Raw genomic sequence first — 24,832 nt, 5'->3', positions numbered from 1 at the left:
AGTGAATTTCACAATTTAATTATTAGTTGTATTAATTATTCAAGCATTTCCTAAGTCTGCCCAATACCTGTTTCCTGCCGACTTCACTAGGTACCCCTTATTATGGGAGGAGATGAAGTGCCCTTTATCCGTTTTCTCCATCCCATTCATTTTAGAAACCTCTATCATCAAGACAAGAGATCTCGATATTAGTTGCCTCTGCTTGTCTGGTCATTGCTGGGAATTGGAAATCCCTCAAAGGCCCATTGATTAAAAAATGGTATCAGAAAATCTGGGAGCAATATTTGATGGGTAGGATTATGTATAATCCGTTTTTTGGGAACTTGCATATGGCAGTCCCTTTATTTGAATACGATGAAATATGGAAATCAATTTTAGATGTTTTAAATGCCAAAGAAATAACTCCCCCAATGCAACAAAGTTCAAATGCTTGTTTATTGTAATTCTTGGGTTTTTAACAATTTGCTGAGAGTGGTTTTGATAATGACTTTTATGGCTTAGTTTTAATCCCTTTCTTGTTTGTACTGTATGGTTTTATCATTTCTTGTATTAAATTTGGTTTTTAAAAAAAGAAACCTCTATCATATCCTCCCTCAGCCTTCTTTTTTATAAACTAAAAATTTCTCAGACTCTTTGGCCTTTTCTCACAGGAAACACAGTCCAACTCCTTGTTCATCTTGACTGTTCTCTTCTGTACTTTTTCCCATCTCCACAGTGTTCCTGTTGAGATATGACCATACCTGTACACAGTATTCCAAATGAGGCCAAACCATGGCTCTATACAAGGGTGTTACAATATTTGCCATTTTATTCACAATCCCTTTCCTAATATTTTCAGAACAGAGTGTATTTTTATCTGCTATCTCACAGAGTCAACATTTTCATTGAGCTATCCACTCAATGGATAGCTCCAAGATTGGTTTTACTCTTGGTCTCAGCCAGTTTGAAACCCATCAACATATATTTAAAGTTGCATCACCTTGTACTTACCAGCATTGAACTTCGTTTGCCACATTATTGCCCACTTATCCAATTTAGAGAGATCTTTTTGTACTTCTCCACAATCTTATCTTGGTTTTCACCAGCCTGAGTAATTTTGTGTCATCTGCAAACTTGGCCACTACACTGCTTATCCACAGTTCCAGATAATTTATGAACAAATTAAACAGCATCAGCCCTACAACTGATCCTTCTGGGACCCCCACTGTTCACTTTCCTGCATTACAAGAATTGTTCATTCATACATTTCAGAAGACAAATGGAGAGATGATATCTCCTCCTCTAATGTCACTCCTCCCCGCCAATATTTTATAGCACATAACTGTATTTGGAGTTGTTCTGCCTTTTGATGATACAAACAAAAATCAAGTTTTCTTTCTGTTCTGTGTCTTTGTCAAAATTGAATGTTTAGATTTTTATTTCAGATTTTTAAAAAAAGGAACTTGGTAGAACATTTCTTCTGAAGTTTAAGATTTGTTAAATGTCTTTATTTATTTATTTATTTATTTTCTTTGGATTTCTATTCCACCCTCCCCATGAAGAGCTCAGGGCGGATTACAACATATTAAAACACATCAATTTATGCAGTTAAAAACCATGAATAGATTGATAAAAACATAGTCTATTATAACATATTTCATATATAAAAATATATATTCAGATATATATTTAGATGGCGGCATTTAATTTAATTTTTATTTATATAACACTTACGTATTTATATATATAACACACATTGTTTATATAACACTTTGATGACTTTCAAACTTCCATCAATGTGCAAATAAGAACCATAAAACAATCAAATTAAAATATTATAATATTAAACAATTTTTAAAATTATTCAGCATTATCATTAATGCATCATTATCATCAGGGAGGACCAATGTTTTCTGACATAAAATCAGAATATTAGTATTGTTGTATAAGAGAGATATAAAGATGCCCTTGAATTGAATCCTCAGGAAGACTGTCAAACTGAAGTAGAAAGTTGTTCATGTGACCTTTGACAGCACACACTGTCTCTGGTGCTGTACATAAAGCTCCAAATGATCGGGGAGAGATGCCATATGACCCATGAGGGCTTCCCTTCAGGATTGGTGGGCAGGGGAAATCCACTCATTGGCAGGAGGAGTTAAAAGATCTGTGTGTTCTTTGTGTGTGCGTGTTCATTCTGGACCAGGAGCCAGGGGATGGCAGGGCAGTTTACTTCTATCTCCTGAGCTTTGGGGAAAAGGATATCCATCTCATTGGCTTGGGTTTGGGATGCCAAGGAACATCAGAGTAAACCTTGTTAGAAGATTTAGTTCTGTTTAGTCTTTATGGCATGACATTACCTTCCTTACATTTCTGTGATCTGCAACATATTTAGTGTAGGACAATAAAAATCTTCCTCTGTTTAAGAAAGCTATATCAGAATTCCTCCCCACATGCCTAGTTATTTGTTAATTTTTTGTAACCTGTATGTGATCAGAGGCTTGCCAGTGTCAAAGTACTAGTGAACAGGAAGCCTGAAAATCAGTTCGGTGGTGGCAGATCTGAAGGATACATAGCTAAGGGGAGTAGAAGTATGAGGTCTTGCCCTCTCATATGCAAGTGTACACATATCTTCCCTAGGGTCACAACGAGTAATAATTCCAAATCTTGACAGAATAGAAAAGTTTTTAACAGCCCCTGGTGTAGTGAAGTGGTTAAACCAGTTTGGTGTAGTGGTAAAGAGCAGCGAGACTCTAATCTGGAGAGCCGGGATGATTCCCCACCCCTCTGCTTGAAGCCAGCTGGATGACCTGGGATTAGCCAGAGCTTTCTCAGTCCCACCCACTTCACAGGGTGATTGTTGTAGGGATAATGATAACATTCTTTGTAAACCGCTCTGAGTGGGTGTTAAGGGCAGTATATAAATTGAATGTTGTTGTTGTTAAGTAGTTGAGCTGCAATGCAGCACTTTGGTGGTTCGAATCTCACTATGGCTGTGAATTCACCAGGTGACTTGAGTAAGCCAACCTTAGCCCCAGCTGTATTGTAGGGATAATAATACTAACTTTGTTCACCACTCTGGGTTGGCACTAATCTGTTCAGAAGAGCAATATACAAATTAACTGTTAGTATTATTAAAAGAGTGAGGAGGGCAAGATGAGTCTCTCTAGAGCTGTCTCTGTAAGGTAAAGGAAGCTAACAAAATAGCTTCCCTATAGATACCAGGCTTGCACCCATGTATTGGGTTCCTAATTTTTATTAAGTTAGTATCATTGTATCAGCATTCATGGAATACAATCAGTGTTACAAAACAAATCACCACTGGCAGCCCATCTATTTCCTGGCACAATTCAAAGTGGTGGTTCTTACCTTTAACGCCCTAAATGGCTTGGGGCTAGGGTACATGAAGGAGCGCCTTCTCCCATATTGCCCAGCGCACCAGTTAAGATCTTCCTCAAAAGCCCTGCTCTCTGTGCCACTTGAGCTGGCTGGCAACTAGAGAGAAGGCTTTTTCAGTAGTAGCACCTTATCCTTTCTCTTGAAGGCTTGCCTGGTGCCTGTGTTGCTTTCTTTTAGACACCAGGCCAAAACGTTTCTGTTCACCTGGCTGTTTAATTAAGGGATCACTGTTTTAACACTATTTAATCTGGAGCCTGTTATTTTCAGCTGCCAGTGGTCTGTTTTTATGGTATATGGTTTCATGCTGGACTGGGTTTTTAATACTGGGTTTTAATTAACATATTTTACTGTTTTGTGATTAGTATTTTTAGTTTGTTAGTTTAGTTGGTTTAGTTTGTTAGCCACCTCAAGCAGGTTCCTGAATAGGCAGCATAATAACATGCACTTTAAAATAGTCTCATTAAAGTAACAGTAATCACAATTGCCAGGAAATCAAAAATCTGTAGTGATTAATTTCGTGCAAACATTTAGCCATCCCTTTGTGTCTTTTAAATATAGTTTTGTGTGAGGATAGAAAAGAATCCAGGCCTTGGATTTAGTATCAGTGGAGGAATAAGTGGACAAGGAAATCCTTTCAAACCATCTGACAAGGTAAGAAATTAATTTCTAATTTGAATTGACGACCAATGGGAGGTTGATGAAGATTTGTATACTGATTGTACACTCTATTGGATTACAGAGAATAAGCTGTCAGGAAAATAAGGAGTAGTTTATGTTATGACACCAAAATTTCTTTTACTTAAGTTAGCATATATTGAATATTGCACTCAGGTAAAAAATCAGGTGGTACTAAATACTGGAATTGGCATTGTTTATATATTTTTTAAATTTCTCAAGCAGGCTGAGAGTGGATCACAACAATTAAGATACATGAAAGATAAAACACTGGTAGCATAAAATAATTTACAGTGTGTTAAAACATCCTAAATTCAACGCACATATTGTACAATCCCATCTTCAGTCATTAGAGCCCGTGGGACAGGGTGGCCAACTATCAAATTAACAAAAAAATCAAGGGGGCACGTGCTCCCTCCTTAGTAGGAGGCTGGTTGTGTAATTCGTCTGCCTCAACCACCATAAGCCTTGCAGAACATCTCCATTTAACAGGCCCGGCAGAATGATAACAGGTCCTGCTGGGCCCAAGTTTCCACAGACAGAGAGTTCCACCAGGTTGGTGCCAGACCTGAAAAAGTCCTGGCCCTGGTCGAGGCAAGGCAAACCTCCTTGGGGCCAAGAATAACTAGTAGATGTTTATCTGTTGAACAGAGTGTGCTTGGGGAATATAGGGTGAGAAGCAGTCCTGCAGGTATGCCATTCCCAGTCTGCTAAGGTCCTTAAAGGTTAAAACCCAAACCTTGAACCTGATCCGAAACTCCACCAAAAGCTAGTATAGTTGGTGCAGGACAGGTGTTATATGTGACCGGAATGGAGTCCCAGTCAAAACACACGTATCTCTGTATCCTCTTTCTCACACTGTTCCTCTTTCACTCCTCATATATCTTCACCTTACCCCTCTTCCTTCTCTCCTTTCCATCCATACACCAACCTATCTTTTATCTGCCTGCCATCTTCAGATTTATTATTTATTTACTTCATTTTATACCCTACATTTCTCTGCAATGGAGACCCAAAGCAGCTTACATCACTTTCCTGTCCTCCATTTTATGCCTACAGTAACCCTATGAGGTAAGTTGGGGTGAGAATGTGTAACTGGCCCACGGTCACCTAATGAGCTTCAGTGGCAGAGTGGAGATTCAAATCTGGGTCTCCCAGATCTAATCGCAGCACCGTGCCAACTCTCAAACTGGATCTAAGGATATCCTATGTTGATTTCTTCAGACAAGGCTGTATTTTTTGGGGGGTGCAAATTATGGCTTGGATCTGGACTAACATTTCCTTGCACGTGCAGAATGTGATTTTTCTGCCTCCCCTCTTCATGGCAATTTGACATGCCTCCCATAATTCTGGGATTATGGGTGAAATTTTAGGCTGCTGCAGGGCGGAGGGGAGGATCTTGATCTCCAGGATAAAATTCTTGCATCATATTTTTTTTTTAAAAAAGCAATCATTTGTAGGCTAGTCTGATGTCATTGGATCTCAGAAGCTAATCAGGTTTGGCCGTGATTAGTACTTGGATGAGAGACCACCAAGGAAGATCAGGGCTGTTATACAGAGGAGGGATTGTTATGCAGAGGCACCGCTGTGCAGATCAGAGTTTAATCAAACCATGGCTTGTAAACTGTGATTTATCATATCTGAATGCCATGCTCCTAATTCTAAATTATTGTCATAAAACATTGTCTGGTTCATAAAACTCAAGTCTTCTGGAACCAGTGTAGTATAATGATTGGACTAGAACTGGGAAGATCTGGACTCAAATCCCTTCTCAGCCCTAAAGTTCACGGGATAACTTTGGCCCAGCCACTCACTAACCTCCCTGTTGAGATTATTACGATGATAAAACAGAGGAGAGGAGAACAGTGTATGCCATCTTTGAGTTCTTTAGAGGAAGTGCATGGAAAAAATGAGACAAATTCTTAAGATTCAGCAAAGTAGGGTGGCTTACGTTTGGTATCGTACATGGGTTTATTCATGTTGGTAGGCTTCCATATAAGCCATATACAAACATTTAGCCTAGTTCTTGATGATAGTATCCTAACCTCTGTTACTTCTGACTTATAGGGTATCTTTGTTACTAGGGTTCAATCTGACGGACCAGCATCCAATTTGCTCCAGCCTGGTGATAAGATTATTCAGGTAAGTGAAAATTTTTACTTGACAAAACTATATTCATTTAAGATAGTAAGATAGGCGTGCTGCTGTATTACTCTTTGTCCTGCCTGCCCCAGATTAGGTTAGAGAACCCCAAGGTGGAAAATCAACTCCTACAATAATATCAATCTACAGTGGTAAAATGATGTCCTCATAAGCAGACATGAACCCAGGATAGTGGAAGGGGGCATTTTGTGGTTCTGTGAAGGAGCAGAGTGATTGAAAAAGAGAAGACATGGCTAGTATGTTAAAGGATGATGTAAGTTGCTTTGTCCCAGGGGTTAAGACACAGCTCCAGTCAATTGATAGATGTGATTCACAGAGTGGAACATAATGCCTTACTTTATTGACACAATGTGAAAGTTGCCTGATGTGACCATAGACATACACTATTAGTTTACGGAGAATTAGTCGTTTATACCTTTACATGTGTTTTACATCAACTTAATTTAAACTGAAGCCAGCTGGAGAGATGCCTACATATAACTGATGTCAGAAAAGTGGTAGAAGAAATATAGTGATACACCCCATACCTTATTCTGTTCAGTATGATTGTTTGGTGACAAAACTGGAGGTAGCACACAAGTTTTGGAGCAAGAGATATTTGGTTTTTACGTTATAATGAGATGCTATGTGAATAGATTACAATTTTTAGGATTTTTTGTTTTAACTATTATTTAGTAACTTATCCAGTTTTACAGAACATCAGCTCCAGTATCCAATTCACATTTCTATAAAACAATCTTACTTTCAAATAAACAGATCATTTAGCTCATACTATTACCAATACAGAAGACTCCTAAATAAATTTGCCTCCATCTTTTTTTTGGGGGGGGGATTTGCTTGTTTGTGTTTGTTTAAGCTTTTTCCATGCTTTTATTTCACTACTCATTGCTATTCTTCATTATTATAACTAAAGCTACAAATGAAACATTCATGTGTATCTGGAATTAGTTTAAAATATGACAGACTTGAACTGTAGGTGAGGCATGAGTGATCTCAGTAAAACATGAAGTACTCTTGAAGTTTCTCCTGGTTAATACTATAGCTACCATCAGTTTGTTACTTTATGGAACAACAAAAATCCTAGATTTTTTCAATGGCCATAATTGCATCAGAAATACTTTAATATCTCTACAGTTCCCATAGCTTCAGCTTGCACTAGTTTTCTGTGGGTCTGCACTGTAAAAAGAACATTGCAGGCGGATTTTTTAAACATTGTTATCCATGACAATATTTTTCCAGTTACTAGAAGCGTCATGTATTTTCATTCACCACCTGGAAAATATGAGGAGCATCAGTGCAGTTATGCCATAGGTTGATTTGGTCATTGATTCTTAGACTTTGTTCAGGAAATGGGTGAGATTGAAGCTTGCTGAAGACCACTGGAGCAATATGACAAATACCTTTCAAGATATTATGATATTAGATACTATTCATAAATGCAGCAGTCTGTGGATTTCAAAGCACATTGCTCTGCATATTGAGCTGCCATTTATTAAGTCTAATTTATAGCCTGTCCTATCCCTAGGATGTAATACAACTGCTACATGCTTTCTGTATTCTAATCTCATTTGACTGCAAGTAAACTTCATTATCACTGTACTGTAACCTGATTGGGGGACGGGGAAGGACCACAGAAACTATTTATCATGCTGAGATACATCCCAAAGCTCTAACTAACATAGTGATAGCTATTAGTCCATAAGTCACAGCCAATTTTGCCATTACAATAAATTATATTACAAACAACATACAATAAAATAGTTTCCATTGAAGAATAATCATTAAAAACAAACTTTTTTGTTTACTAAGCTTATTTCAGCAAAATGTTCTACAGGGAGGTGTAATTGAGTGTAAGTGTGAAACTGAAAGAATATAAGGGAACTTTACAAATGAACCTTTTTATCATGTAAGCACGGTATGCATCAAATAAAGGCAAGCTTATCTAAAACGAATCTTATCTTTTGCTGCTGGTTTGGGGCATTAACCCTTAGATTGGAATTTACAGAGTCTTGTTGGTTATAGATCAATGTATAATTATTACAAATTTGGTCCATATTTAAAAATTATTTTGTTTCTATGGCAGTGGGAATTTCTGTTAAGGAAATAAGAAACAATGTTACTGCTGCATATAGGGTGGAGATTTGGGGGTTTGATTTGTTTTTTGCATATGCCTGTCATTCAGTCAAATATGTCTACTCATTCTCTTTTCTCTTTCATTCACACAAGTGCACACATATTCTTGCATTTGCACTCAATCACCCCCATACCCCATTTCTTCCTGTTCTATCTTTCATTCACTGCGGCTTCTCTGCTTTTTTAAAAAATAGATACTATCAAAACAAGTATGTTCTCTAGAAAAATGGAAAGAAACCCACATTTTTTTTTGCAAATTTGAATTTGTAAAAGAATCTAAGTACATTTCTACATTTGCTTCAGTGGTTATAACACTGTTGGGCTGTTTCCACTCAACTTCATCCGGAATGGGGCGCAACTTCGTGAAAAAAAACACAGAAGATAGCGAACTTCCGTGTTTTTTTCACAACGTTGCACCCCGTTCCGGATGAAGGTGAGTAGTGTGGAAACAGCCTTGGTTTTGTCCAATGATAATATAGGTTTGGTTACTACATATATTAACCTTGGCATATATTAACCTAGTACAGTGAATATTCTCGGGACCAAACTAGAATTCACTGGCAGATTTAGATCTAAGAATCCTGTTTATCACCTAATGGCTGTAAAGCTGCATGGGGAGAGGGTACAAGCTGCAGAGGAGAAGTCATGGGGAGGAAAGGGGCTGAATTTCCTCCACTCACCAGTCATTTCTCCCATGCAAATTGTGCCCTCTGCCTGTTGCTTTTCACGTGCTCAGCAGCGACTGCCCACACTAGGAATTTGGAATGGTGTCAGATGTGTATATTTGCCCTCACCGGGTTACCTTAAACTCTGTGTCATGTTCTCACTTCCCAGTCACATTTCTTTTTCACTGGAGTAATGAAAGGTTTAGTCACAGTTGTGATATCTGGTCGCCAAAAGCGACTTCCTACAAAGTTATTGTGTGTAGAGAATTCACAATAACAAAGATGCAGGAAACTACATAATACATTGTAGCCCAAAGTCAGTGTAATCTGGGATTTTTTTAAATGAAGAAGTAATGAGCCTGCATCTGAGGGAGGGACATTGTTCTGGAGAAACCCAGCGCTGATTGGGACATACCCAATAGGCCCTGAAAGCTGCAGGATCCAGTGGGACTAGGCTGGTTGCAAATATCATTATTTTAGTACTTTGGATAGCACAATGCAGAAGAATGGCTCTGTTTACCCCTTGGTTTTTGAAAGCTTACACACGCGCTTGTGTTATTGTGGATGATATAGCATTTGGTTTTTGTATTTTGTTGATGACCAACACAGCTGCCTGCTATCTCTCTATGAATTCTCATAACAGCTTTTTCAGTGGTCATGTTATCACATAAGACCTAAATCTTAGAAATAAAATAACACACAAAATAGCCGAAAGTTGTATCCAGACCACAATTGCTGAGTTGGATCAACTGTTAGACCAAGGCCTTGGCTATTAGCTAGGGTTGCCACATCCCCAGGGACCCCAGAGGAGGGGCTTGGAGTGGTTGGGTACTGATCTCTTGTGCTCCACCATTACACCAGAATGTGACATCATTTTCCAGCATGATGGGAGAACTGCTGGTTGTGCTGAAGCCCAATTCATTAAAAAAAAAACTCCTAATGGGCGATTATTAATAAATTTGGCTTTAACACAACCTGCTGCTCCCTGGCATGCTGAAATATTATGTCACTTTTCGGTGTGACATTGGAGTGTGGGAGCACACACTTGCGCCTCACCCCCCTGTGCCTTCTCCTCTTGCCAGCCAGGTGAGCAGAGCTGGGGGACAGCACATGAGGGCAGGGGGCTGGCAAGCCTACTCTTAGCCCACAATGTTGAATGAGCCAGTAGAGTGAATCTGGGACCAGTCCAGGATGTCATTGCTGTATTCTTTTGTTTGCTCAGTTTATTTAAATTATATTTTTGTCTTTTTATGTTGTCTATTTAAACTGTATTTTGTTTTTTCTGTAAGTAGCTTTAGATCCCTGTTGGAGAGAAAACTAGGGTAAAATGCCTAAACAAACAAATATGTTACATAAGCAGCATGTTGGCTGCTATGAAATGGATGTTACTGAAATATTTTGAGGAAGAGCATCAGCACTGTCATTACTGCATGCCCAACTGTGCATTTTCATGTGGTGCTGCCTCTGTACTCAATCCACCCTTTGGGGGCAACTAGAAAGGACCTTTTCTGGAGCTACTGCTTTAGTGTTGGTCTTCTCATTTCGGATGCATTCTGAGAAGTACTCAGATCATCTGGATATGCGTCTCAAGGGTTTAATGTAGGCTTCTCCCTGGCATGCTGTTTTTCTGAGCTTTTTCCGCAGATCAGCTTCCTGTGCTGAGGTGTAAAGTGATACTGTCTAGATGAAGCTTTGATTCTCCTGTAGGTACAAGTTGGGCTTTAGGTGGTGTTTAAGTATGCAGCAGACTGAGGTGGTAGCAATTCAGATTACAGGCTATGGGTAGTACTTCTGAGAACTCCTCACGTAAGAAACTCCCTGAAAACAAAAACCAGCACAAGTGAGAAGAAATACTATACTCTCTTTCTGCTGTGTAATATTCTGTTTGCAGGGAGGTTTTTTATGTAGTGGAGCATTCAGATGTGCTCTCCTTCTGTGGCCCAAAGCAGTGCTTTGTTTTACAGAAGTAGACGAGACTTTCTATTATTCTGTGAATATCCAGGGGAGAAAAGAACTCAGCATCAGAAAACAGAATGTCATTCCCTTGCTTTTTCTGATATGCCACTGTAGCAAAAAAACTGGTGAAATTAAAATAAAGCAGATAACATCCAGTGTGTTCAGGAGGAACTTCTACGGCCTAAGTCTCATAAAAATAAGTGGAAGTTGCAAGAGAGCAGAGTGTCATAGCTGTGCTTCAGCTCTGTTAATTTCAGTGCCACTTGCATAGAGGTTTGCACATCATAATAATCCAAAGTACAATTGAATTGAGGAACAACCTTTCCAAAATCTGAGGCAATAAGCCAGCCTTTCATTCACTGAGTCAGAAAACATTGATGATGTGCATTGACTATGTAGCAAATCAATGCAAATTTCATGAATGCTGCTCTTTCCTGTACAGCCAAGTCTGCTTAATAGCAGTGCTTACAGTCTCTGATTTACTGTTTGAAATATGGATTTACTCAACAAAAGGAATCTGGAACTGAACCAAAGTGGTCAATTTTTCTTAATTTCCTTATGGATTTTGGTCTGGTCAACCTGTTTGATTAATCACACTGAAATGAAAAATGACAATTAATGAGCAGGAGGAATTTCACAAAGAAAAAGCCTTGCACCACCTAGAGCTAACCGGACTTGTCCCAAAGAGATCAGTAGTCCATTTGTAGTTGTAGTTAATTTGTAGACAGTTTCTTCTTTCTTCTTTGTGGTCTCTGTGCATCATGCCACTGGGATTTTGTGATGGTCCAGAGTCCTCCTTCGGAACCTCATAAGGCTCAAAAAGGTTGGAATGCAGCCCCTCACCCTGGCAGCTTGGACTCACCTCTTGTGCTTCGGGGCGGTGGGGGGGGTGTGTGCTCCCTGCTTAGTTCTTCATTGACTGCCATGGCAATGGCCATCCTGTGAAACTTTCCTGTCATTTTTCTTAAAGAACTCGTTTCTCAAAAGTTTTAGAAAAATTAAATAAATGAAAGTCATAAATCTATGAAACAGCAGTCAGCTATTAAACAATGTTCAGGAGGTAGGTCAGGAGTCAGATCACTGTCATGACAGTGTTTCTTGCATATCTCTCCCATTCCTGATGTGCTGCAGGACTTCACGTGAGGCCTGCTCAGGATATGTTGGTCTTCTGAAACTAGGTTCACTGCAAAGGGCAAGGCTTTTTTCTGTGCTACTTCCTTTCCTATAGAATTCATGACGTGGGAACATTCATAAAAACATCTGCCATATGAGAAAGATTGTGTAATATCTCCTGATGACCTAACCACATCAAGCTGAATGTGATAATGTCTTCATTCAGTTGCTTGAGTATTTATATATTTATTTGAAATCTTTATGTACCTACTGTTCTCCTGAGCATCACAGGACCCAAGGACTCACAATGATATAAAAAACAATTGGATAAAAAAAGTTAAAACAACAGATATAAAATATATTAATACCTTATTTAAAATCAAATCTAAAGACACTTCATACCCCACTTGCAGTTTGGTGTAGTGGTTTAGAGCGGCAGAACTCTAGATCTGGAGAACTGGGTTTGATTCCCCACTCCTCTGCTTGCAGCCAGCCAGGTGACCTTGGGTCAGTCATAGCTCTCTCAGACCTCTCTCAGCCCCACCCACCTCACAGGGTGATTGTTGTGCAGATCATCAGCATAATACAATTTGTAAACTGCTCTGAGTGGGTGTCAAGTTGTCCTGAAGGGTGGTATATAAATCAAATGTTGTTGTTATATTTCCCCTTTGCCCAGGCTCAAAATGCCTCAAAAGCTCTTTGTCTTACAGACTTGCTGGAAATCCAGGAGGGTAGAAGCCTCCTTGATCTCTTCTGGGAGAATGTTCCACAGGAAGAGGCAGTTGTCAAAGATAGTTGTATCCACAAACCAGCCTGAGTGGGAGGTCCAGAGAAAAACACTCAAAGCCGGGAGAGTCCTTTCTTACAGGGCAATAGTTCAATGCCACTAGCGGACTAAACCCTTAGCTGTGGAACTGAGAAGTAATTTCCCAGCTCTACCTGGTTTTAATCAATCAGTCAGCCCCACAGAGTAGGACACTTGCAGACTGAGTTCCAAAACCATTCTTTAGATAGCTGTAGCCAAATTGGGCCAAAATACTGTATTAAGAATGAAGCTTTCAAATCTCCCAAAGAACACACATAGATATATTAACAGAAGTGCAAAAGTGTACAAACATACAAATATGCAAGCAGAAAGAAAAGCAATAAACTAGCTAGTCTACCTTAGCACATTTAAACAGACGTTCACAATGCAATCCTAAGCAGAGTTACGCCAATCTAAGACCATTGGAATCAATGAGCTTAGACTGGAGTAACTCTGTTTAGGATTCAACTGTCAGTCTCTCAGCCCTAGATTACCTTTCAGTCTAAAACAAAAGAGTCCAAAGAGTTCCAGAGTCTCAAAATCTAGAGACAGAAATCCTGGGCTGTCACCAGTCCTGGCAGGTAGATCCAGAGCACAAAAGCAGGTAGCAGAAAATCCTTCAGCAGCCACACAAAATCAAGAGTAGATCAGGGTGCAAGCTAGAATGAGGACCCTTATTTTATCCAAAACTGTTGCAACTGACCTGATCCTAATTAGCCAATAAAGGACAGTGCACATACTCCAACCCAAGATCCTTTGCTAAGATGATGTGTAGGTGCAAGACCTTGAAGCTATGACCTCATTGCACTTGCCTAGTTCAATCCCAGCTCTGAAACTGCAGAGTCATGATTAGACATGGGCACAAACCAAAAAAAAATATCGAACTAGCAGATCGTGGTTCGGTGCGGACCACGATCCCGAATTCCCGAACAGCAATGAACATCTCCCGTTCCCAAACCGGATCGTGGTTCGTGGAGGGCAAAGTGGGGCGTGCCAGTGTTCCCAGCGATACAGGAATGGTGGGTGATGCCAAGCTCAATTGTACTCTCAGTTTCTCTCCCCAAAGGCTAGCAAGTGGCAAGCAAGAGCTCTGTCCCACTCCACTGCTCGCAGAAAGTGAAACCCAGCCTGGGAGACCACGAATATTTATAAGCATAGCTCCCATTCAGCAACACAGGTCTGTGTTTGGCCGTCAGAGATGCCTATCAGGGTTTGCAGGGATGAGATTGGAGTGCCTGTGGCTACAGGACACCCCCCTCCCTCCCCTGGCTGTCTTCTTCCAACTTGTAACCGCTTTGCAGCTCCGTGGTTGGAAGGAAGACCTGCCAATCAAGGTAAGCTGGGCTTCCATTCGGGTTTCCAGGGCGACAGAAGGAGGGCAGACAGAGCTCAGGCATTCCCCTGGCTCCGTTGCCAGGGGAATAGATTGCTGGCGCCTGAGTGTCTGGCTTCCTGAACCGTGCCCGAATGCCCCGAACCAGGCCTCTCCTGACCACTGGATCGTTGGCCGTGGCCGATCACGATTCGCTGGGTCACGATTGCGCAATCGCCATTTTCATGGGTTTTTGATGTTCGTAATGCGGTTCGTGCCCATCTCTAGTCATGATAACTTTATAGGCTTCTATCAAACCCAAAGCCTGAACTGAACTTTTAAAGAAACAAGAAACAGGCTTGAACATTTTCTGTTGCATTTCTGGGTGCAGACCCTAGAATCACTAATGCAAGAGGAGGGAGACTACATTACATAACAAACAGGTGAAGATTCAGAAGTTGCCAGGTAGAAAGTCCATGGCTTTATAGCTAAGAAAAAAATCATCATGTCTTTTAGATATTAAATTGCAAACACTGCAAAATATAACAAGCACATTATAATAGCACTGTTAAAAGGGAGCAATTTTTGTTCCATGCTGTACTTAACTGCACTGTGTATTTAATTTGGAATAAAAGGATTGAAAGATAGTAATATATGTGTATTTGTTTGAATAACTAGTCTCTCCTTTATGGGACTTGTTAAACCATGACTGAAAAAGAATGGGATCAGACACCAGCATCATAATGTCCATATTGGTATTCATAGAATTGTAGAGCTGAAAGAGACCACAAGGTCCAACCCCCTGCACAGCTACCTGCCCACCACTTCCACAGTGACCATGCTCAGTGCCCAGAGGAAGGGAAAAAAACTTCCAGGATTCCTGACCAGTCTGGCCTGGAGGAAGATTCCTTCCTGACCCCAAGTGGCAATTGGCATTACCCTGGGCACATAAGAAAGGGTCATGAGAGCAGAGCACTGGCTGATCTCTTCCTGCCGCAGTGAGTCATAGAATCAGCATTGCTGTCAGGCAGACATCTAGTCCCCTGCTTAAAAACCTCCAAAAAAGGAGAGAGCCCCCCCACACCTCCCAAGGAAGCTTCACAATATGGATTGCTGGGTATTCCATGTTTAATTTGAATATGTAATTAGTAGTGATCAGTATTGCCAGAATTACATAATTTTAGATATTCTTCATATCTGTATGTATATCAGTTACACCTACAGCCCAATCCTATGCATGTTTATCAAGAAGTCATAGTTAAATTTAGTGAAGCCACGTTCCTAAGATTGCATTCTTAGGATATTACATGTTAAGTTGTTTTTAATTATATGACTGTACAGTTTTTAACAATGATGTTATGTTGGATTTGTCATATTTTTCTTATGATTCATTTTATAATCCCCTTGTTAAAAAATGGTCACATTGGAAATATTTTTGCTTAGTAATAAAAACCCTGTATCTTCTGCCTACTTCATTTTTTTTAGTCAGCAAGAAACTTGCTTATTCAGTCTGGATTATTCTCAGAAGAGATCCTTTTCAGAATTCAGTTATATTGAATAAGGATCAAACAAGGTTGTGGCACAACCATTTATTTCAACTTAGAACTATTCAATTTGCATGTAACATGGATGTATTTATTTTAGAATTTTTTATTCCATTTTTCTATGTTCCATAGTGTTAGAAAGCAAATACAGTAAGATACAATAAAATATAACCTTAAAACAATCAAAATACATAAAAGAACAACAGCATCATTAAAACAACTGGCTGCAACATCTTTAACAGCTATAAATAGCAAACCAGTTTGGTGTAGTGGTTAAGAGCACAGGACTCTAATCTGGAGAACCGGGTATGATTCCCCACTCCTCCACTTGAAGCCAGCTGGGTGACCTTGGTTCAGTCACAGCTCCTCCAGAGCTCTCTCAGCTTCACCTACCTCACAGGGTGTTTGTTGTTGTGGGGATAATAATAACATAGTTTGTAAACCTCTCTGAGTGGGTATTAAATCATCCTGAAGAGTGGTTCATAAATCCAATGTTAATATTAAAAAATATATATTCACCATCCATTAAAATAGCCACAACTCAGATTAGAAATCAATATATCCATCTGCAAATACTTATTTTGTGGCTCAGGTCCATGTAGATACAGGAACAAAGAATTTTTCTGCAGACCTTGGGTACATTCAAGGTTTGCTGAAAAATATGAATACTTACCAAAAATGGGAGTGAGATTTTAAATCCACCCCAAAGAGAGGAAAGTACACTGAACAGCAAGGGGAAGGGGACGATCCAGCCAGGTTGACTGTGCATCTGGATGTCACCACTGCTGATGTCAGTTCATCCAGCATTACTTCTCCTTAGCTGGCAGGTGGATGGCTGGGCAGAGGAAGGTAACTATCCCTCCTTTCACTGCCAATAACAGCCCCACCACTGCCACCTCTCCTCTTTGGATGGAGGAGGAGGACTGGGAGCCTCCCCTTACCTCCACCCTCTGCTGCCAAGTTGTTAGCAATTCAGACTGATAGCAGAGAAAGAGTCGGAGATGCCCAGCCTCTCCATGGGGAGGGTAATGGATGAGCAGGCAGGCAGAGGGGGGAGAGGGTGGGAAATGTTCCTCCTCCTCTGTGAGTTTGGCAGGTCTCTGCAGGTGGAGGATGAGATCCCCTCTCCGAATCCCATGGGTCCCTGCTTGAACAAAATGATACAAGACAAGTCAGCAACAGAAAATAAATACTAAAGCATCAAACTCTAACTGATAGTGAATTGTTTAGCTTAAGAACAGCCAACTGAAACAAAAAGGTGGAGGTTTGCTTTTCTTTTTTTAAAAAAGAGGAAAATGGGGGTACTATGGTGGGAATGATCTCTCCTGGAACTCCTGTCCAGATTTCCTTCCTAAGATGCTTTTGTTCAAGGTTCACTCTGATGTAACTTAACTGTGAGAAATGCACTTAAAGGCAGAGGCTACAGGAGGCAAACAGCAGGCATAAGAAATATTCAACTGTCCTTATCCATTTACCCTTGTTTCCTTTCACAATTGCCACTGCTTTCATTTACACTTGGGTTTTTAAAAAAGGACACGCTGCTGTCCCATAGCCTTTCTCTGTTAGAACTCAGTTCTGTTATAGATAGTGATAAAACGGCCAAACACAGAATTCTTATTTCAGGAGTTGTCGTGGGATTAAACTGTTAGGGGTGCTCCTTATCCTATGGATTGTGTCTTGTGTTTCCAGTAGAAACTGCTGGCATTCAAATCAATGAAGTGGGCAGTGGCAAGTAGCCAAACCGCAGCCACAATACTTTCCTTTTTCAGATTTCAGAACCTGGTTATTACTCTGACCTATGGCCAACAAACGTGGGGTGGTTCCATGGTAAGTCTTACAACACATTTAAACTTAATTATTTTTTAAACCAAAATGGGCAAATGAGGTTCTGAAATACATTTGTTTTTATTGCAGATGGCACTGAGTATACATGAATCCATGGATATCTCCTAACCCCCATTTCAAAATCCAATGTCTTGCTCCCTGAAAAAAAAATTACCTCACACAGCCCATTTACAAAGCATCATCAGAACGTCTGAGTTAAGGAAAATGAGAAATGAATATTGTTTGCCAGCCTCAGGCATTGCTATGGCTCATCAATAAAGACATTTCCCGTCACAAAAGCTACTTTTTGATTTTAAAAAATGGCAGAGTCCAATAACTCCAGTAGCATAAACCAGTTAAAGGTGTTATTTCAAGGTCATATTAAAGGAAAATGGAACAAGTTTTATCCGGGATCATACTCCTTTTCTCTGAAGTCTAGCATGCATCTTAGTAAAGGCAACGACTTTTTAGGCTAATGTTTGAGGGAGATCATAGTATTGATCTAGTATTATAACTCAATTTAATTGCCATATTTCACCAGAGTGGAAAAATAATTACTATTTTGACTTCAAATATATCCTTGACATGCTATTGGTATCTTTAGGACTGTAACTATGAGTTTGAAAGTATAACTGTGCCATTTCAAGATGGAACTAGATAGGCTTGGTTTTATTCACAATGCATTTCCTTGCTTCAGGAAGTTTTGAAATGCTAGGTTTCACTCTAGTTTCTCTTGGGTTTCTGATCCAGAGGAGTTAGCTGTGTTAGTCTGTAGTAGCAAAATAGTAAAGAGTCTAGTAGCACCCTTAAGACTAACCAACTTTACTGTAGCATAAGCTTTCGAGAACCACAGCTCTCTTCGTCAGATGCATGCATGTTGGTTAGTCTTAAAGGTGGTACTGGACTCTTTACTATCTTAGGTTTCTGTACATTTGAAAGAATTATAACATATGTGTACTTTAATAATGCCCTAAATAACCTGTTTGTTTCAGAAGATGATAGCTAGGATTCCTTTGCTTTTTCTGCCTCCATTTGTGACACTCATCCTATAGCATGTACCATTATAGCGACAAAGTTTAAGAGCGGTCACATATTCATATGCTCTTTGTAGCCAACTACTTCTAATTTTCAGGCAAAAGTTGGAGGAGGAGGAGGGCTGGAGGCTGAAAGATTGTTCATGATAAAATAAATTACACCAGCCATTCCATATATGAAATGATCCATGGTGCATGTATAGCAACATGTTTTGATTCAGTGATTTATATGCTGGGATAGGAATCATTTCTTATGTTTGAACTGTATCAAGATATGACAAACAGAACCAAAAATAGGAATGAGTTTCCTTGTTTCATGACACAGGACCGTCTGAAATCTCCCCTTCTCCTTTTTTAAATAAAAACAGCAAAACCATTCTGGAGTACATTATACAAGTTAGGGGTTTTTTGGTCCTTAGGATGGAAACCAGATTTTAGGCCATCAGATGAGAAAGGGACATGCAGACAGATGTTTTTGAACCAAGGCCATTTACTATAACATTATGGACATTATCAGCCTTTACAAAATACCCAGAATCTGTGGAGCTCAGCATCAGGCTGGCTACTAGAAAGTAGTTCTCTGAGATTTTGCACACTTAATTCAAAGCTTCATTGAATGTCTTTAATCTGTCTGGAATTTGTACTCTTTCTCTTAAATTATTTTCCTGCTATTTGTTAAAACAATATTGAAAATGAATTAAAGGGTTTTCTCTTTAGTGCGTGTGAGCTCTCTGTTCATTATGACACTTCTTGCTTCTATTGAAAAGTAGTATATTTGACTATTCTTACTTTGCAGTGCAACACTCGTTTGTAACTTTTGTATCAGACCTTTCTGTTTCCATTCTGTATGCCTAAATATAGATAAATGCCCTAATCTTATAGTTCCCTTAGGAACATGTGAATATCTGGAGCATGCACAGTCCTTTCCCACATGCAGTCTTTCCCATTTTCATAAATGGAGGGGACAAACACCTGCGTGATGTAATGTCCATTGAAGTGACAGGGAAAATCTTAACAAACAGTTCTGTATGCACATGATATTTTATTAGTACAATGGTATTTGGAGGAATCCAAGAGTTCTTTTAGTCATTTCCAATATCTTGCACAGCAATCCTTTTGGATTTTTTAACTAGTTTTCGTTTGAACATCAGCCTCCACACTCTATCACTCAGTGGCTTGTACATAATACAAAAACATGATTTATTTTAACTATGGATAGTTTGTGAAATCAGGATGCAGCTCACAGACAATCGCTTAAATCCTGGATTACCTTAACAAATGCTTATTTCGTTATCTGTGGATCAAACCAGGATGACTGCATTTTGATATCATGTGAGGTGATATCATTGTTTTCACTGAGGTTACTGCCAACTGATTGTGTATGAATCACAGCTTTAGACCATGCAAACATGGGTCAAGTCTTTCTTTGTTCATCCACCATGTTTTACTAGGTAACTACACAAGCAGTCTCCCATGCAATCTATTTCAAAAGGCTATTGTGAGGGTAAGAGGGAGGGACCATTTGTATTGTTTAGAGTTCATTGGAGCCATAATATCACAGACTGCTTTTGAAAGTTCTCTCCAGTTCAAAAGTGGTTTGATGTGTGGCACACAGTGCTGTTTATCAAGGAACGTCTAAATTCCCCGTGAATGTGAGTGCTTGACTAGTTACAGAAAACTTTGAAAACTTGAGACCATTTTTTGCCACTTAAGAAAACATTAATAGCATGTACAAACAGAGAGGCCCAAAGGATACTTGGAAGTTTCCTTGCCCTAGATTATGACCAGTGATCACCAGACCTGAATGCAGAAGAAGCAATAGGGAGAAGCAGAAAATGGTTAAACTGCCACTTTAAAATAATAATCCCAAACAGTTTAAGTTAAGACAAACCATGGGCGATGAAATAGATATCCACACCAACTGACATTAGTAAAAATGCTTTGGGCTACTTGAACCATTTCAGAATTTAATAGCAAATAATGAGTGCTGTAACCAAGAAATGCTGGCATTAGTACACGTACTGAATTTGACAATGTTGGAATTTTATACAGCTCCAAAGAAAAATGGAATTAATTCTGTTAATGCCTATAGGAATGTTTTGCAGAATGCATGTTTGTCCTGAAAGGAGAACGCCAAATGCCATTACACCACTTTGAATTATAATGTGGAAAACAGTGAAAATACTGTCCTTAAGGTCAGACTTGGTTAAGAACTTGCACAACAATGTGGAATTGTCTTCCTCCTTGCTGCCTTGTTCTGTTCACTGATTAATCTTTGGGGATTATGTTGTGGCAGATCTTGGGTGAGGCTATTGAACTCAGTGACTGCCTGGTTTCCTCTTATCTTGTTAAGTTATAAAAATAGTGTCCTAGTTCTCACCGAGGTGATGAATGTGTATCTGGATTTTACCAGATGAAGATGGAGCTTCCTGTTTGATTGCATCTTCATGCAAAAAAGATCCCTCCACATATGACAATTAAATTTCAAAAAAGCATATTCTAGCATACTCCTGGCCACCTAATAATCTTTGTGGAGGAAATTGTATATAGGGAGGAGGAATATTCATGTAATCTGAAGAAATCTGTAATCTGAAATATTGTACAAGCCCAGACACACCATTACCCATGCAATAAAACCACATGGGGGACCTGCAAGTAGTAATGGGTGCATTTCCCCTCCCCCACTGTATCCCTTTTCTCTTCCCTGAAAACACCTATAGCCTCCTTTCCCCCCAATTGCTTCTTTCTTTCCCACTCACCATACCTTTATCTGCTCCCCTGTCCTCAGCTTTCCCTCCCTCCCTTCTCCTGGCAGACTCTACCTAGGAACATCTGTGGTTCCAGCCACTGGACTGAGCTGGCCCAGTTGCCCACTTGCAGAACTGGGCCCAATTGTGTTGTAAGGAGCCCAGAAAGAAGTGTGGTTTGTACCTCATTTTCTCCTATACCCCCCTATCTTCTTCATTTCCTCTTTTCCTCCCCTGGGCAGCCCCCCCCCCCATTCACTCCTTTCTTTGCTTCCTTTTCTCACCAACCCACCTCATCTTCAGCTATATTATTTGTTGACTTCATTTATACCCCAGCTTTCTCCCCCGTGGGAACCTAAAGCAGCTTACATCATTCTCATCTATTCCATTTTATCTTAACAAAATCCTGTTAGGTAGGTTAGGTTGAGGGTGTGTGACTGGCCCAAGGTCACCCAGTAAGCACCATGGCACAGTGGAAATTCAAATTGGGGTATCTCAGATCCTAGTTTGAAACTCTCACCACTACACAGCACTGGCTCTCATGGGGTGGTTGCTGTTGAACTGCTAGAGTGAGTCATGCAAGTTATGAGGTAGCAAGTCACCCAGTGGTTGCTGCCAGGCCTGGCCCTGAGTGGTCAAGAGAGTATTTGTTAAAGCTACCAGTGCTGCTTTTGTTATTTTGAGAGGGGTATAATCCCCCCCATGTACTTTCAGATTTCAGATTTTGTTCCAAACCTGAGGCTTTTCTTAGGCATGTAGAAAGATCTGTCTTTTCTGTTTATGACCTCAATCTCTAGATTTAAATATCCACAGAAGGGGCCATATTGGTAGCACCAATTAGACATTACAAAGAAAGATTCTTCCCTTTTTATTACTACTAGGATCTCTGATGGACTTAAAGGGTGAGCAGTAAGTCTAAATTTAGGTCTGGCTTGATTCTAATTCAGAGAGCTGCAGGAGGGAAAGTGTTAGTGTAGCACAGAGCTATAGTAGTTCTTTTGACTGTGCCAGAACTTTCTGCTAATTAACAGCTGTCATGGACATTAGGTTGTAATTCATTGCATTCTTTTGCCTAATTCCACCTTGCTATTCCCTGTATTCTTTCATCAGTATTTCTGATTATGCCAATGCACAGAATGGGATGTTTAAATTTAGAAGTGGTTTATTCTGTAACTACACATAACAGCATAGTAATCGCACTGAGTACATTTCTATTATACCATTGTGTTCTGAAGGTGGATGTGGAGGGAGGGGGCTGTTAGGAAACAATTATTACCCCACAGTTTATGTTTCCAGTTAAACTTTTGTTTTTCCTCACTGCAGGCTCGAGTATCCATCACATAACCAGTTTGAAAAGAACAAAGATGTGCACCCAAGTCTACCAATATTCAGACATGGCTATACTTTGTAAACAAAACAAAACAAAAACAAAAAACTTGCCCAGCTGAAGCCTTAAAATGCTGTGGTACATCCTGCTTCTTGATGAAAACGACAATGGATGTTACCTCAATGAGTGAAAAACCTTTGCTTTTGATAAGATGGAGATGCAACAGTCACACAATACAATATTAGTATAACAGCTACCTTATGTAAAGCAGCATTCTTTGCTGGTCAGCAATGTCAGCCAGTAGCCCTTGATAACTCTTAGAATAAAACTCTCAGTAGAACAATGAATACACCTTGTGCGTTACAGTTGTGTCCATCATTATCTTATGTAAAATCTAGATCCCTGTGAAACCCCGCTTTCATTTTACAACTCCTGTGAGCTAGAGAGAAAACATCGATGATAGGAAGGCTAAGTCTACTCATAAAATAGTCAAAATGTACCCATTTGACATTTTAAAGCTGTTTCTTCCTTTTCCTCTCCTAATTCTGTATTTCTCCTGGCACTCTCTTTTTAAAAAATCCAAACCAAATCATTAAGCAAAATAAATGCATTTTGCATAGACCACCTGGGTTTCTTTGGCAGAAAGTTTGACTTTGTTTGACATGGCTGGTACATGCCTCCACATGCTTGCCATTTCAGTTACTGATGTTGTCACTTAATGGTTGCTATGGGTCATGTGCTGATGCTCATGTGCAGCAGTATGCACATGAAGATCTCTCTGCTCACTTGAGGTGGGTTGGGTTGGGTTAACTCAGGTGTCTCACCTCTTAAGCATGAGACTGGTACTGTCAGCTATGACAGCTGCAATCATCTATCAGCTGACGTCTAGTGCGTCCAATCCAGCAAGGTATAAAGTCTCAGTTGAAGGCTGAAAGGATTCCACCCACCACCCCTACTTACTTACATGCATTCACTGGGTCTATTCTGATGGTGATAAACACAATAGTCTAAATTTTGTAAATTGAAAGAATTATTAGTCCACAGAAAATAATATCATAGCTGAGAAATAAATGTGAGAATACTTTAAAGATGGCTATACTGACACAGGGTTGCATGGGGATACGCTGGCAACCTTACAGCTACTGTATAAAAAAAAAAGATGGTGTGGGACTCAGAGTTCAGCTATTTATATACTATTGTATTATCTGTACCAGTCTTCATGCTCAGTATGGCCACAGTGATAGTTTTATTTTTTTTTCTGTTGCAGGCGAATGGACACAGTTTTGTACATATGGAACATGAAAAAGCTGTATTACTACTGAAGAGTTTCCAGAACACAGTAGATCTAGTTATTCAACGTGAGCTTACTGTCTAAATATTTTTATAAATAGTAAAATATGCCTAGCCAGATCTAATGTTTAATTAAATACAAATTTATATATATATAAATATAAATATATATAAATATAAAGGAAACTTTTTTTGCCAATTGCTGGACCAATGGCAAATATAGTGCCAAATGTATAATATGGTATGTCAGTACTTGATCATCCTGGGAAAAAATTAACTCTATGAATATCATTTCCATATTATGTATTAGTTTTCATTGTATGCCTTTGGCTAGGCATTGGTGCCAGCTAATTTTTCATAATCTTTTAAATCATTTCTGGTTATCATGTAATTTTAGAACACACAAGCACATTTATGCGCTTTACAAATTCTTCTGCCCATCAGAAATACTGCCTCAAAGTTATATATGCCTTTAGAAATCAACATTAAATTATTCCCATAGAAGTCTATCATAAGTCAAATATCAGTGGTTTATAGAAAAATATTTTCATAGACACCAAGAAGAAAAAAATATATAAATTGAATCATTATATTATTCCATTTTTTCCTAATGCAAATATATATATGGCCTTATGGAATTAACTTTACAAATGTGGGCTAGGTGGGATTTCACATGCAAATTCAGGCTTTCTTGTGCACACTGCCCCTTCAAAACAGATCCCATACATGTAAAAGGGTATTACACAGCAAAAAACATCTAGCACCCAAAGAGTACAGTAGCTGTTGTTGCAGCAGAAATGTGTATTAGCTCTCAAAGTGGTTAGTACTTACACTGCATTTGGGTTATGGGGAGGGAGGAGAATAAGAGG

At 39.4% G+C, this 24,832-nt stretch overlaps 1 protein-coding gene across 3 annotated transcripts in view; it reads left to right on the top strand.

Moving 5' to 3' along the window:
• The window catches only part of LRRC7 (leucine rich repeat containing 7), a 234,077-nt gene extending 210,029 nt beyond the window's left edge, over positions 1-24,048 (top strand). For all 3 annotated transcript variants that reach the window (XM_054980163.1, XM_054980162.1, XM_054980161.1), the window contains 3 exons: positions 3,934-4,026; positions 6,118-6,192; positions 23,941-24,048. In XM_054980163.1, coding sequence (XP_054836138.1) covers positions 3,934-4,026; positions 6,118-6,192; positions 23,941-24,048 — 276 coding nt within the window. The remainder of the gene's footprint in view (positions 1-3,933; positions 4,027-6,117; positions 6,193-23,940) is intronic.
• The last annotated feature ends 784 nt before the right edge of the window (positions 24,049-24,832 follow it).

This window comes from Eublepharis macularius, chromosome 5, assembly GCF_028583425.1.
Source record: "Eublepharis macularius isolate TG4126 chromosome 5, MPM_Emac_v1.0, whole genome shotgun sequence".
In the NCBI taxonomy this organism is placed as follows: Eukaryota; Metazoa; Chordata; class Lepidosauria; order Squamata; family Eublepharidae; genus Eublepharis; species Eublepharis macularius.
This window is presented reverse-complemented; position numbering and strand designations above follow the sequence as displayed.